At 34.3% G+C, this 16,668-nt stretch overlaps 1 protein-coding gene across 4 annotated transcripts in view; it reads left to right on the plus strand.

Moving 5' to 3' along the window:
• Positions 1-16,668, plus strand: part of SLC25A16 (solute carrier family 25 member 16) — a 28,989-nt gene that overhangs the window by 10,350 nt on the left and 1,971 nt on the right. For 2 of the 4 annotated variants that reach the window (XM_086382701.1, XM_086382699.1), the window contains exons 3-8: positions 861-994; positions 1,998-2,061; positions 6,801-6,922; positions 7,164-7,230; positions 11,447-11,609; positions 15,425-15,493. In XM_086382701.1, coding sequence (XP_086238827.1) covers positions 861-994; positions 1,998-2,061; positions 6,801-6,922; positions 7,164-7,230; positions 11,447-11,609; positions 15,425-15,493 — 619 coding nt within the window. The remainder of the gene's footprint in view (positions 1-860; positions 995-1,997; positions 2,062-6,800; positions 6,923-7,163; positions 7,231-11,446; positions 11,610-15,424; positions 15,494-16,668) is intronic. The other 2 variants (XR_015157104.1, XM_086382700.1) reach the window with 2 other exon arrangements.

Genomic DNA, 16,668 nt, shown 5'->3' on the forward strand with positions numbered 1-16,668 from the left:
ATCAGGATTCATATGACATCATATGTTACAGTGTTAGAATTGGTTGATATATTGCTTGTGGCCTATAACATTTTCCTATACTTCTTTACTTTTTTCCTGTTTATTTATGGGGAAAGAAAACTGGGTTATTTATCCTATAGAATCCTCCATGGTCTGAATTTGGTTATTATGTCCCATGTTATTTTTAGAAATTAATTAATTAACTAATGAGTGAACTAACCACTGGACCGCCAGTGTCCCATATTATTTAGTGTCTTCTTGTATCACCCACATTTTCTGTAAAGTGATAGTTAAATCTAGACTTTGATTGGATATAGGTTCATTTTTTATTTATGGTAAGAATATATCATAGGTGGTGCTGTGTACTTGTGTAAATAGTTTTTAATTTGTAGGTTTTTTGTTTCTTTTATTAGCAGTTTCCTGCTTGAACAAACCACATATGTATCTGGGTCAGTCTAGGAAACCTTCTTCATCCTTCTAGATACCTAGTCATCTGCATTGCAATATCTGGACTTTGAATATAATTTCTATTAATTTTTTGGGTTATTTTAGATTTAATTAACAGTTTACCAAAACTTGTAGCTATTCTTGCTATGTTTTACATGTTTACATGCTGTGCTAGTCACTCAGTCATGTTCGACATGTTTACATGAGGAATGTTTGTGTTATTTGGACATATGATGTATTTTAAGTAGCTTTAAGTGTTATACAGAAATTACTATTCATGTAATTCGTCAAGCAAAATTACATCATGAATGATAGCATAGTAATTTTTATCTGTGATTGTCATGAAAATTTGGATTTAGGTAGTTTTCTCTGTTGTAATAGTATTTCTCTTCTAAAAATCTTTCTGAAAATAGGAGTATTTTCTACATTGCGTGCTGTTCCCAAAAAGGAGGGATACCTTGGATTGTATAAAGGGAATGGTGCAATGATGATTCGAATTTTTCCCTATGGTGCAATCCAGTTTATGGCATTTGAGCAATATAAAACGGTACTTGAACTTTTATCTTTTTTTTTTCCTCTTTTATATCTTTGAATAGCATACTTAGTTGTCAAGGCATTTGCTTTGGCCTTTAATGTTACTTTGGATGAATGGGTAAAGTAATGCCTTTTTGAAGGAATAAGACTTCTGATAATTTAAACTTTTAAGTATAACTTGAGTTTGGAGTTATCTGTTTCAGAATTGTTAGTCATTTTTGACTAGATTGTTTGTGTTCAGACTTATGAAGAAGAGCCAAGTGGATAATAGTAAATCCGTAAAATATCAATAGCTTTTTGATGTGCTTTTTGTTTCTCAGTTGTAGGAGAGGAATAATTGAGCCTTTGGATTTTCCTAATAAATAAAATAGTGAACCCATATTGTGAAAGTCTGTTTTTAAGTGACATTATAAGTTAACACCTTTCCCCATGTACTAAGTTTCTCTTCTCTGCCTGACTGAAAGTTTATCCTCTCAAACATCTTAGTGTAGAAAGGGATTAAATGCATTACATCACAGGGTATCTTAAAATGAAAAGTAAGCAGTAGAGATTGGGAACAACATTCTAACCTAGTCAGACAGAGAGTCAGTGCTATTATATCAAGACCTCCATAAATGCTTCATTTACATTTTATTCCTACTAATGCCATTCACACTTTAAGTATTTGTGGTCATCAGTGTGTAGTATAGTATATTTGGCAATATTGTTTCTGTCAAAGTGCATAATCAGAGCAGATGCTACAGAGGAAATTGTTGTTTAGTCGCTAAGTCGTGTCCGACTCTTTTGCGACAGAGGTTGCGACAGAGGAAATAACTGACCTCCTTTTGATGTGATATAACACTGCTCAGCTTTATATAATTGTGCTCATTTCACTCACATTCAGTACTAATTTCCTTTTTTTTTTTTTTTTAAAAAGCTAGTTCTAAAACCCTTTTGAAAACAGTCTTTATCATTAAACAGTGAAGTTGGCAGCATTTAAGAAATATCTCATTTAATTTGTTGTTTTTGGTTTCTAGCTAATTACTACAAAACTGGGAGTTTCTGGTCATGTGCACAGATTAATGGCTGGATCCATGGCAGGTAAGGAGTGGGTATATTTTATTTCTGCAAATTAATTTCCTGGTATGTGTGACATTGATCACATAGCACACATTTGTTATCTTCCTATGCTCAATTATGCAAGAAATCATTTATATCCCAACTCAGAGGCTTTTACAGTAGGAGATGGTAAGGAGTAGTCTGCACTTAAAACTATGTGAAACATATGTTCCCTTTGACAGATCTACTTCTGGAAATGTGTATTTTTTTCTTTCAAAAATTTTTTAAAAATTATAATGGCTATAGTAATACATATTCCTATACAGTGAAAAATAGTTCCACTCCCTGGAAGCAGTCATATTATTAATAGCAGTTTCTTATGTTATGCTTTTTTCTAATACTATTCTATAGGATAAGAACTTTTCTTTTACAGTTATCTCAAGACTCTGTCCTGTATCAGTACATAGATCTTTCTTACTTTTGTAAATAACTGTATTGTATTTTAAGGTAAGAATGTACCATTATTAAGACCACGGGAAGGTGATATATCAAAATCTTAAATTTTTGTGGATATCACAAGGTTTATAGGATTTTGATTTTTTTTGGACCTAGATTTACAGTGTGCAACCTGACCTACCTTATCCATAGTTTTGCCTTATCCAATGTTTACTTAGTTCTTTTTTACTTCTGATAGGCTGACCCCAGATCAGTAAGTAGAAAAAAATAACCAGGAATAGTGTTCAAAATGTTCAGCAAAACAACTGTAGAGATGCTAAAAAATAGGGCAGGTTTTGAAAGCCTCCAGTTAACTTTTTCATGACTGGATCAGGAAATGGTATGTGGTGGTGGTGGGAGTTCTGGTTATGGGAGAGGACTATCACAGGCATGATGGGGGCAGATCTTGGGAGCTGGAGCAACAGCTTTCTGTCAACTGGTATTTCACACTGGCATGACAGTGCTAACATGTATTGTGCACTTTCTTTGTACTGGTCACAGACCTGAGTACTTGTAATCTTTGGGCACTTGACATGTAGTTCAAAGAACAATACTATGAAGAAAGTGCTATGATTATCTCTCATTTTACAGAAGGAAAATTTTAATAAAGTTTTCAAATCTTATAATTTATCATTTCTAACATCATTTTAAAAATTTTTTGTCTCTTAAATTTTATAAGTGACTGGTCAAACTCTTTCTTTCAGGGTTGTAGGAAAGATGAAGTAGGATTATGAGTTAAATCCTGCTTTGTATTATTTTCTTTTCATGACACTTGATTACTGATGGAATAGCATGTTCATTTGGTGCTTTCAGCTTCATTTTTCTGAAATGAAAGTCATCTTAACATCAAAATTTCACTATATACTGGAAAGTAATAATAAACCAAAGGCACTTCAGTTATAAATTATTTAAAGGCTTTGGCTGTGCTAGGCCTTGTTGCCGCAGTCTTCTCTGGTTGTGGTTCGCAGGCTTCTCACTGCGGTGGCTTCTCTTGTTGTGGAGCCGGGCTGTTGGGCAGGAGGGCTCGGTAGCTGTGGTGCACGCAGGGGCTTTGTTGCTTCACAGCATGTGCAGTCTTCCTGGACCAGGGATTGAACTCGTGTCTCTTGCATTGGCAGGTGGATTCTTTACCCCTGAGCCACCAGGGAAGCCCCTCAATTATGTTTTAATTTTAATTTATTATTATTATTTTGGCTGTTCCAGGGCAGGTGGAGTCTTAGATCCCTGACCAGGGATGGATCCCTCACCCCCTTCAATGGAGGTGGATGGTCTTAACCACTGGACCACCACTGAAGTCCAGTGTGGTATTTTAAAAAAGCATTGACAGAGTCATCATGAAGTGAATCAGAACTTAGTTGAATAACCTCAAACTTACTTTACAGCACAGTATTGATTTTTGTTTGAACAATGTAAGATGTCATAATCTTTTCTCTACTTAGGGCTTCATAATTTTATACTTCGAGTGAAGGGTAAAATATGATTATCAGAAGAATAGTTCTCACCTCCCACTTATTCCAAGGATAAATAAACATATTTAAAATCTTCAGGGATTTTCAAGATTTATCAGAGTACGAAAGTACTAAAAATTTTCTTGCTAAATTCTAAAGTTTAAAATTACATTTAAATCATTGAGTTGCTTTTAGAAATATCAGACAACAACCCCTGCACACTCCCCCCCCGCCAAAATTTGTAATTTTTAAACATCCTGGTTAAAAGATTTTGTTTTTCTTTAGGAAGATTTGATTAATTGCTCAAATTCAAAAGAAACACACCATATAAAAACATGCTGAAATCAACTGGCTGAAAAATTGTAAAACTAAATCATCAGTTGAGTATTATAGTAATCATAGGCATTGTTTTTACCATTCTCTGAGGTATAGTTATGTTATGGCAGCTCCTCAGCCTGACTTATAGTGTTACAGCTTTTAAGCTAATGCCTCCTTTACCTTTACAAATTTCTGGATGACCTCATTTTCTACAGAGTTTACTGTAGAAAAAAAATTTTGGTCACTTTGTTAATCCATTTATTTCATGTTAAGCCACTTGAAGCCAGTAAGAAGACAATGAGAAGGCTTGAGGGCATGTAAGAGGAAAGAAGAAATAAATGAAGTCTGGGAGAGCAAATGGGAGAGGAAAGACAAAAGTGATCCAGATAGGAAGCAGAAAAAAAATACAGGAGTTGTAAAAGTTTACAACTAAAAAATAAAATGAATAGTGATGATTTGGATAAATAAATTCTAGCAAAATCTGATGTTTAACCAAGTTGTGTCACTATGATCAAGCCTTAAAAAATGGTCAGTTTTTAAATTCTTTTCTATAGTTGTTAAACTCCTTAATATGAACCATTTCAATAAACATGAAACTTGTTTATAGAAAATCTCTCTTTATTTTGTTAAAATTTCCCTTGTAAAAAAAAAAAAAATTTCCCTTGTAAAATATTTAGCACAAGCTGCAAAAAATTAAACCACGCTGCAAAATATGTAGTTTTTAAAATATCTGGATAATAAGATATTTGCTGTGAATTAAACATGGTATTACCGCCAAACCTTGTCTTAGGAACATCACATTTGCACTGTATTGGTTTAGATTCAGACTTAAAAGAGGCCATTTAGAAAAGTCACTGCCTGGACTGCCAGACATGACTAGTTTGAATACCAATAGATAAAAAAAAAATGTTAAATAGTTGGGAAATGAATAGCTTGAAAACAAATAGCTCAGATGGAGAGCTTAAAATCAAATTGACTGAAATGAAGGATTGACATTTCCAACAACTGGACTGCTGGAATTCTTCTTCTTTTTTAAAAAATAATTTTATTTATGGCTGTGCTGGGTCTTTGTTGCTGCAGGAGTTTTTCTCTAGTTGCTGCGAATAGGGGCTACTCTTTAGTTGCGGTGGGCTTCTCATTGCGGTGGCTTCTCGTTATGGAGCGTGGGCTCTAGAGCCTGGGCTAAGTGGTTGTGGTGCACAGGCTTTGTTGCTTTATAGCATGTGGGAATCTTCCTGGATCAGGGATCAAACCTGTGTCTCCTGCATTCTGGTGGCTTCTTTACCACTAAGACACCAGGGAAGCCCTGACTGCTCGAATTTCTGAACTAAAAATTTCAATGTTAGAAAATATTAAGTAAATGTTTGAGAAAATGTAATTATAGGGAAGGAAATATATGTTGTGATATGAACCAGAAAATTTAGTCTCAAATTGTACTCTGTCATACAGAAACTCTGTGGATTTGGTCAAGTCTTTGGTGCTTTACAAAAATAAAAGACTATTTTTAATTTAAAAAGTAACTCATACATCAACTATACTACAATAAAGAAGATAAAAATAAAAACTCAGCTTGTTAGTTTATGGAATTTTTTATAAGTCATATGTTGATAAAAATCTAGGACTTAATAACTAAATTAGCTTAACAAGAGATTTTTATCCCTAAAACAAATTGTTTCTATTACTTTGGACATTATATTTTTATTATGTTTAAAGTGAAAGTCGCTCAGTCATATCTGACTACAGTCCATGGAATTCTCCAGGCCAGAATACTGGAGTGGGAGCAGCAGCAGTAGCCTTTCCCTTCTCCAGGGGATCTTCCCAACCCAGGGATTCAACCCAGGTCTCCCGCATTGCAGGCGGATTCTTTACCAGCTGAGCTATCAGGGAAGCCCCTTATTATGTTTAGTCAGTAACAAATTTATCTAAATATTATATATTTTTCAGATTTTTTTTTCTGTCATGCCACAGGGTATCTTAGTTCACTGATCAGGGATTGAATCCAGGACCTTGGCAGTGAGCGCATGCAGTCCTAACCACTAGACCACCAGGGAATTCCCCTTACTTAAATTTTAAAAAGAAGATACTGATTATGCTTTGAATTTTTTTTAAAAAGTGCCCTTATTTTATATTTAAAAGAATTCTTTGGGTAAGTTAAGCATATCTCCATTTTAGGATTAGAAAAAATAAGTAAAACATCAAATGTCCTGCCTACTGCTACGGAGATAGTCAGTTTTTCTTTTCTGATATCTTATCTGACAAGTAATAGAATTTTTAAAATACTCATGATCCACTAACACTGTAGTCTTTTGGTGCTAACATTTTAACTTCACAGTGGCAAGAATTTGAAAAGATGGTTTTTAGCTGATGAAATTATTATATAATTCTGTCAGTAATATTACCTTTGATTTCATTGGGTTTTCATCATTACTATATAATTTGAGACATTACTAATGATAGGATCTGATCTGATATATATATAAAATGATTCTTACACATTTTAAGTTTCTACTTTCTTTTCAGGTATGACAGCAGTTATCTGTACTTACCCTCTTGACATGGTTAGAGTACGCCTAGCATTCCAGGTGAAAGGGGAACACACTTATACAGGAATTATTCATGCATTCAAAACGATTTATGCAAAGGTATTTCATTTTTACTTTTCTTGTCTATAACATGCCCTTTTATACTTAGGCAATTATTTTTAATGTTATCTAAGTAGTTTTTCTTTTGTAATTATTAACATTAATAATAATTATGAAAACATATCTGTGTTTTAGTGTGGGTCCAGGATAATATATCCATTATAATGTATGCTTTTGTTCTTTTGCATTTGTCATAATGAGCTCAATGTAATTTTACTTCTAATTTTTCTTCATGCAAAAGGAAGGTGGTTTCCTTGGATTTTACAGAGGCTTGATGCCTACTATATTAGGAATGGCTCCATATGCAGGTATGTTTTACATTTGGCAACATCTTGCGTTTTTCATTTTGTTGTAGGAATGATTTTAAAGTTGAGCATTTATTATTTAAGCCCCTAATCTGTCCAGAATTGCTTTTTTTCCTTTCTAAGGATAACCATTGATTAAATAATTTCTTCTTTTCCCAGTGATCTGTAGTGTCACTTCTTAAAACAATAATAGAGTGCAGTTTTATAATAAGTCCTTACATTTGGTAGGACAAGTCCCTTGACCGTATGTTTCTTTTTTTTTGAGTAATATAAGGACTGTAGATATCTTGCTATTCCACATGCATTTTAGAATCATTTTTTGATGTTGTACAAAAGTCTTTGTTGGAAGTCTGAATGAAATTGCATACAGAGCTTCGACATTTTTTGTTAGATATATTTATAGACACCTTATAAGCTTTGTTGTGTCTTTTACAAACATTATGTTTTAAGTTTATTGCTTGATTTAATTTTTATATGATTTTATAGCTAGCCATTCTACTTGTTGGTATTATAGCCAGTTACCATGTAAGTGCTTTGGATTTCCTGTGTGCACCATCACATCCTGTGCAAATAACATCATTTTTCTCACTTCAGTTCAAATCATTATTTGTCTGTTTATGTTTATCTTGCTGTACTAGCTAAGGATCTACAGTGCATCAGTGAATAAAAGTGGTGATAGTTGGCGTTTTGGCTCATTACTGAATTTTAAAGGAAATGTTTCTAGTATTTATTTAGCCTAATGTACTATTTATCAGGTTGAGGTAGTATGGTAAGAATTTTTATCTGAACTGGTGTTGAATCTTTTCAGACACTCTTTTCTGCATTTACTGATATGATAAGTTTTTTCATTTAATCTATTAATTTGATGAATGACTTTAATAGATGTTCTAATGTCAGCCCAAATTGGTTATGATACAGTGATCTTTTTATATCCTATTGGGTTCCATTCACTAATTGTTTTTAGAAGTTTTACATCTATATTTATGAGTGAGGTGTGAGATTAGTTTGCAATTTTCTCTTCTTGAACATCCTTGTGTGGTTTGGGTATCATGGTTACATAGGTCTCATAGAATGAGTTGAAGAGTATTTCCTCATTTCTATCCTCAGGAACAATTTGTATAAAATTATTAGAATTATCTGTTTCTTGAAAGTTTTTATTGTGAGATGATTTTTAAATACTGGTTTAATTTCTTGAATGCTTATATGACCATGTAGGTTATATGACCATTTAGGTTTTCTGTCTCTGTGAGTGATTTTTGGTAATTCATACCTTTCTTTACCATTTTGAACTTGACTGTTTTGTGTTTGTTTTCAACTTTCTTGGCAAAAGGTTTTCCTTATTTCTTCATATTTTTTTCACATCTGCTCTATCTGTAGTTCTGTTGTTTTTTTATTTATCGGTTATCTGATTTTATAAAGAATCAGTTTTGGCTTTCTTTCTGTTTTCTAGTCTACCTTTATTTTCCATTTCATGGATTCTTGTTCCTGCATTAGTTATCTCTTTTCTCTTGGGTTTATTCTTCAGTTGTGTGCTTACCTCATTAATTTTTGGCCTTTGGGTTTTTTTTCCTTTAACTACCTGCTTTAGTTTCATCCTTTGACTTTGTTATTTTATTCATTTGTTTTTACTTAAAATTGGAAAATTTCAAACATATTCAAAAACTGGCAGTAGTATAATGAACCACCGTGTACCCATCTAACTTCATAGTGGTCACCTGATGACATCTTGTTTTATCTATTCCCATTCCTTACTCTCTTCACCTTTTACCCCCCCCCCCAATTTTTTTTAAAGCAAATTCACTTTATTATATTTCACCCACAATATTTCCAGTATTCAGCTCTATGCTTTTTTTTTAGTGAGTATAACCACAGACCATTATGAAACTTTTATTTTTACATTCTTTTTAAAAAATATATTCTTTTCCATTGTGGGTCATCATAGGAGTTGAATACAGTTCTCTGTACTACACAGCAGGACCTTGTTCATCTGTTCTCTATATAAAAGCCTGAAACTGCTAACCCCAGCCTCCCTTCCGCCAGCCCCCTCTCCCCTGGGAACTACCAATCTCTGTGTCTCTGATTTTGTTTCTTGGATAGGTTCATTTTGTCATATTTCAGATTCCACATAGAAGTGCTATCATATGGTATTTGTCTTACTATTATGAAGCTTTCTTAATGTTATCTAGTGTATTGTCATTGTTCAAATTCCCTGAATTCATAATTTTTAAACCTAGACCCAAGTTAATATTTGCCTGGGTTATCTTTCTTCATCCTTTCATTTTCTACTTTTGCATGTTTTTGTTTTAGGTATTTATTTTGTAATCATCATATAGCTGAATTTTTTTTAATCCTGTCAGTAAAATCTTTAATTGCCAGTTAGTCTACTTAATGGTTGTTGTGATTATTGATATATTTGGATTTGTTTCTTTACCTTGATATTGATTTCCTCTTGTTGTTTTTCTTTTTATGTTTCTTTTTATTCCTTTCTTGTTTGCTTGTTTTCCTGAATCCTTACTCCCCCAATTTTTATAAATATAGAAGTTTATTTGCCTCCTCCTATGCCTGGTGGTCTTTGTTTATTTAGTTTGTTATTTCCTGTGGGTTTTTTTTTTCTCGGATGGTCTTTAACTATGAGTTTCTATTACCTTTTTTTTTTTGCCACATCACATGGCAGGTGGGATCTTAGTTCCCTAACCAGGAATTGAACGCATGGCCTCTGCACTGGAAGTGTGGAGTCTTAACCACTGGACCACCAGGGAAGTCCAACATGTTACTGGATCTTAATTTGAGTTTCTGACCCAGTGATTCCATCTTCTCAAGGCCCAACGGCAGGATCTGTCTCAATGGCTTGACTGTTAGTATCAAAACGTAGAGTCACTCCACTTCTGTCATGGGCCACAACTCCCAAGTGGACCTCAGATTATATTTTTGGAAGGTGATGCTGCTAGGGATTCCTAGAAACTAGGGATTCCTTTCTGTAAGCCCAGCAATGGATATAGTTGTTCTATAATGATGAAGACTTGGAATACCTTCATTGCCATTATGCTGGAATAAGAAAGCTTTACTTTTTTTACTATATGTTCTTCTCTTTCTAATTTTTTGTTCTTAGTTTTATTTTTGAAACATTTTTTACATTGTTATTGTATGTACATAATTTTGTTTCTTAATTTTTCCAGTTTCCCAAGTCTTTTTCATATTTCTGAATACTATTCACATTTTTAAAAAATCTGTCATATTTCACTGAATACCATTCTACATAATTTAGGTATTTCAATTTTTTTCTTACTTGTGTTTAATTTGCTATGAATTTCCTTTTTGTGACCTATTTTTGTAGTTAAGGTTTCTGTGTTTAAGTTTGGTGAGTAGATTTCCCAAATATAAAAGTGTATGAGTATTCTAAAGTTGTATATCATCATTTTTAATACTATAAGTTCGTAAGAATTTTTTATAAAGAATACATGCATATATTGAGTTATTATTCTAGACTGAATTTTTGTTAGGGCTTATTTGTTCTTAAGGTTAAGTATTTTTTTAAATATGTTTTTAAAATTTAGTAGATATCAAGATTTCTTGAGTAATGTTTAGTTGATAGGAATGCTTGAATTTTGCTTATTTTTTTTAACATATGACTTTTAATGTTTCTATTATAAAATAAATCATGTACATATTCAGCCAGTACCAATTGCACATTATCAATAACTTAACTCAGTATTAATTAGATTCCATGTGTCTTCTGAGTCACTCATTGTCATAGCTATTCCTTGAAGACAAAATTAGACACTGAATGAAATAATGCTTTGTCACTTCTAAATTTGTTGCCTCTTCCTTACATTATCATCATTATTACAAATATGTTATATTTAGTTAAAATTACTAATCATTAGTTTAACTTTTACTTATGTGAAATCTTGCGAAACTGTTTAATTCTATTCATGTATAAGGTGGCATTATACTCAACAACTACCTTTATTCAGTGAACTGAACATTATACTAGTGCGTGAAAAACCAATGCTATAATTTTTTATAGGTGGTAATTTTGTTGTCTTTAGGTTATTTATAAACATTAATTAAATCTTTTCATCTTAGATTAAGCCAAATATCTGAAATCAGGAAATGCATAGTTAGTTCCTTGAGTTAATTGGTTATTATGTAAGAATGGTGTCTTCTCACAGCTTACATTCTGTTAAGCATCGTGGTGAATTTATATTTTGTCTTTCAGGTGTTTCATTTTTTACTTTTGGTACCTTAAAGAGTGTTGGGCTTTCCTATGCTCCCACCCTTCTTGGCAGACCTTCATCAGACAATCCTAATGTCTTAGTTTTGAAAACTCACATAAACTTACTTTGTGGAGGTGTTGCTGGAGCAATAGCACAGACAATATCGTAAGTTTCTAATCAACTTAAGTCAAATACGTTTATCCAAGCCTGATTTTTAGCATTGGTTAGTTATTTTATTTTTTTCTAATAGGTTATTAAAAACAGGATCCCTTGAAAAATATAAATATTAATTTAATACATTTTTCCAATGTACCTGCCCTTAAAGCGTATTATAAATAACTTTGTGCCAAATTGACCAAATTAGCTTGAACCTACTCAATTTCTGTGGATTTTAAAAGAAAGGAAAAGGAAAGCTAGAAGGAAACACTGAGTATAGTCTTCAGCCATGTTTTCTTATGAATTTGCCCATATGAGGTTTCTGAAATCTGAGCCATTTATCGAGTATGTGTATATATGTGTGTGTGTGTAGGCACAAGTTTTCTTGCAGTAAATCTTAAAGACCTGCTTTGTGCCAGAAACTACGCTAAGCACTGGGATTTTCACTAATGGAAGAACAAAACTGTTGCCTCAAGAAGCTAATACTCTTATTGAGACAGTAGCAGTCAAGGGAACTCTATATTAATATAAGTTGTATTAGGGACATGGGATTTCCCAGGAGGCTCAGCGGTAAAGAATCTACCTGCTAAGCTGGAGACCCAGGATCCATCCCTGGATCAGGAAGGTCCCCTGGAGAAAGAAATGGCAACCTACTCTAGTATTCTTGCCTGGGAAATCCCGTGGACAGAGAATCCTGACGGGTTACAGTCCACTGGGTCACAAAAGAGTCGGACATGGCTTAGCGACTAAACAATAACCAGTTAGGGACATAGATGAATTAGGTGGAAAGTGTAATGGAAAGGTGGCTTCTAAGAATTTCTGTAGACCAAGAGAGATTGGATAGATGAGATAAAATGAGGCTGGAATACTATGAGGCAGGAACATTTCAGGAACAGGAAGAAGGAAAGATTTCTGTGACTGAGGAGTATCCTGAAAAACAGGAAGACAACAGGAAGTACTAGAGTCACAAAGGCTCAAAAAAAATAGTATCCAATGGAAAAAAGAAAAGTCAAAGTAGGATAAGTACTGAAAGGTAAGGTGTTCATTGAAGTTTATGATTAAGGATTACTTTTGTGAAAGCAGACTCAGTATACTTTGTAGGAGCAGACTAGGTTGAAGGTAAAGAAAAAAAGTGTAGTTTACTTTTAGAAATATAGCTGTGGAACCTTGTTCATTTGGAGAGAATGCTCACCTCTAGCTATTCTGTATTCTCTTCTTGGTTTTACTGCCCTTTTCTTTATTATTTACTTCCAATTTAGAGCCTTAAAATCTGTCTTCTCTTTTCCACTTCTCTTTGTATTCTACACGCATTGACTCTTACAGATCCAGTGGCTCTTCTCAGTTCTTTTATCCTCTTTCTAATTGTTTTGTTTCCTTGGTTTTTGTAAACAGTGCCCTCTCTTGGCCATCATCCTCCCACCTTTCCCTTTTCAGGTATCTTGCTGATTCCTGTTTTCCTCCTCCTCCCTATCTGTGCTGATACTGTTAAGACCTTGCCAGACTTTAGTCCTTTGCTCTTCCTGTAAATATCTAGAGTAGCTCATCTATCTTTAAGGATTCAAAGGTCAACCTCTGTACAGATAACTAATTCTATTGAAATCTTCATACCGGTTCCCTCTGGTAACCTCTTGAATATTTCTACCTGGACTTCTGTCGTCAGTGCAAACTCCATAATTCATATACTACGTTCTTGTTTTCTTTTTTGTGCCCGTCCTTAGCCCGCAACTTTCCTATTGTTACTGATAACCATTAATCTTATAGTCCTGATAATACCTTGAAATCATTTTTCACATTGCACATATCCAAACAGTTTTGCAATTTTTTACGTAAGAACATTGCCTGGAGTGTTGTTTTCTTTCTTTCCCATTGTTACTTCCCTCGTTCTGATCCTTGTACTTTGTCTCCTTACTTTCTCCCTATTAGTCAATTTCTTCTACCCAGACACATCTTCTGCTTAGAGACTGAATTGTTCAGGTTGAGGTTTTGGTCCCTTTATTCCCCACAAAATTTTTTTATCTCTCCACCTCCCATTAAACGATAGTTCGTGGGACTGCTCTGGCAGGTGCCCAGGTTTGATCTCTGATCAGGAAACTAGATCCCATGTGCTGCAACTGAGAGTTCGCATGTCCCAACTAAAGATCCTGCAACAAAGGTTGAAGATCCCACGCGCTGCAACTAAGATCCGGCACAGCCAAATAAATAAATGATTTTTTTTTTTAAAGATAATTCATGGAGGGGAATTCCCTGGGGGTCCAGTGGTTAGAAGTCTTCACTTTCACTGCAGGGGGCATAGGTTTGTTCCTTGGTTGGGAAACCAAGATCCTGCAAGCCTTGAGGCAGGGTCAAAAAAAAAAAAAGATTGGTAATTAATGGAGATGCTATTGAGATGTATAACACACTTCATCTATTACTAATGTTATTTCTTAAGCTGTTTGGTTGGTATATGGGTGGTTTTTAAATTATGACTATTGCATAGTAAATTTAAGTGTATATAGAAGTATATACTTATTTTTCTCATATATCACTATGTGTATATTATATATGTATTTATAACATGTGTGGCTCAGCTGGTAAAGAATCCACCTGCCATACGGGAGACCTGAGCTCAATCCCTGGGTTGGGAAAATCCCCTGGAGAAGGGAAAGGCTACCCACTCCAGTATTCTGGCCTAGAGAACTCCATGGAGTGTATAGTCCATGGGATCATAAAGAGTTGGACCTGACTGAGCGACTTTCACTTTTATATTTATATATATATATATATATGAATGAGAGCTTTGAATAGGAAAGTAGAAAGCAGTTTTATGGTAGGGAAAATGTCTCTAAGACTCAATTTTCTTAACATTGAGATAAGAGTACCTGTCTCATGCAATTATGTAAAGATGGGATGAGATGATATACTTTATCTTGCTTAGCACAGGACCTAAGTAGTCAATATTAGCCCTAAAAATATGATTTAAAAAATGACCTGAGTCTTACTCCAAAGAGATTATTTTTGTATATTTCATTTTAGACAACCTAAAAATTTGTAAGTTGAGGTATAATTGACATATTACTTTCTGGTGTACAACATAATGATTTGATACTTGTATATATGGCAAAATGATCATGACAGTAAGTCTAGTTAACATTTGTCCCACCATACGGAGTTACAGAACCAGGCAATCTTTCCACATAAAATTACCTCTGTCCTCTCAATACAATCATCTGCATTGTTAATTTTCGCCCTTAAGGAGACTTTTTGTTGGCCTGCTGTATACAAGGGCACTTGCTGAATGCTCTTAGGGTAGTGATTCTTAACTGGGGGTGGTTTTGCCTCTAGTAGATGTTTAGTAATGTCTGGAGACATTTTTGGTTGTTACAGTTGGGGATGTGCTACTGGCACCTATTGGGCAGAAGCCAGAGATGTACCTACACATCCTACTGCCCAAGACAGCCCCCACAACTGAGAATGGTCCAACCCAAATGGCAGTAGTGACAAAGTTAAGAAACCCTGTCTTAGGGTCACAGCAGCGGAAAGTACTCAGTTTATTTCTTCAGGAAGTGCATTTCACTTTCCTTTGGGGAATAAAGAGAACTTGACATTGGGTGATGAAAGAGAAGAATCACCAAACCCAAGAGAACCACTTCTGCAAAGGGCAAAGAGACCTCGGTTTTGTTATTTGGTTTTATTCATGTGCCTATATCCTGACTCCCAGGTTAGACAAAATAATCAGAGAATAGGAACACATTATTTCCTAGCATACATGGGACTTTGTATTCAATAATTGCTGAGTAGAAAATTAAAAATCGTTTTTAAGTCCTTCTGTCTTTTTCTTCTTTTAGCTACCCATTTGATGTAACACGTCGGCGAATGCAGTTAGGAGCTGTTCTTCCAGAATTTGAAAAGTGCCTGTAAGTTCTGCATTTGTCATTGTTCAATTTCTTTAGGAAATGTAATGTGTAAAATAAGTAGGGAGATAGGACTGTGATCTCATAAGCAGTCTAGAGATTTAATTTTATCTCCCATAGTGTGCTTTGGTTAACTTTATAAGAATTTAATCAGGTCCTAATCCTCCTATTGGGTTTCCCTAGTGGCTCAGACGGTAAAGAATTTGCCTGCAATGCAGGAGACTCGGGTTCAGTCCCTGGGTTGGGGAAATCCTCTGGAGAAGGAAGTGGCTACCCACTCCAGCTCCAGTATTCTTGCCTGGAGAATTCCATGGCAATTCCAGGCAGAGGAGCCTGGCAGGCTACAGTCCATGGGGTCGCAAAGAGTGGGACATGACTGAGCAACTAACACTTCACTTTCAATCCTCCTATTAAAATTTTATTTTAGGGAATTCCCTGACAGTCCAGTGTTTAGGACTCAGAGTTTCACTGTGGGGGCCTAGGTTCGACCCCTGATTGGGGAACTTAAATCCAGCAAGGCATGAAGCCAAAAAAAAAAGTCATTTTAGAGCAGCTCTGTTAAGTAGAAATATTATGTGAATCACATGTAATTTAAATTTTTTTGGTAACCACATTTAAAAAGTATTAAAAGAAACAGATGAAATTGTTTTAAAATATTTTATTTAAACCAATATATATAAAATTTACCAATATATATAAATATATATATATATATAAACCAATATATATAAAATTTACTTATTTTACATCATTTTTATTTATTTATTTAAATTTTTAATCCCTTAAAAAAAATACTACATATTTGAAGTCCAGGGGATATTTTACACTCAGGGCACATTTCAGTTTTGGATTTGCCACTGAGTTTCATGTACTCAGTAGCCACATATGGCTAGTGGCTAACACTATTGCATAGCATAGCATTATAGAATTTTCTATAATTTATAACTTTTGAATCATTCTGTTTGGTGACGTGTTGTCCCTCAGGGAAAGAGCAGAATATTTATTCAGGAACTTGAGTTGCCTTTATTCACCCAAAAGATTTTTTTGAAGATTTCAGCCCACATTGCATATTGAAAGAGAAAGACAAAGCCCAAAATGTTGGTTTGAAAGGAAAGAACACTGAAACAAGAAAGTCTTCATTGCTGAAATCTGAAAGACAGTCCTTCAAGCTTTAGTAC

This window comes from Bos grunniens, chromosome 28, assembly GCF_055505025.1.
Source record: "Bos grunniens cultivar Pamir isolate PY7600 chromosome 28, Bosgru_T2T1.0, whole genome shotgun sequence".
Classification (NCBI taxonomy): domain Eukaryota; kingdom Metazoa; phylum Chordata; class Mammalia; order Artiodactyla; family Bovidae; genus Bos; species Bos grunniens.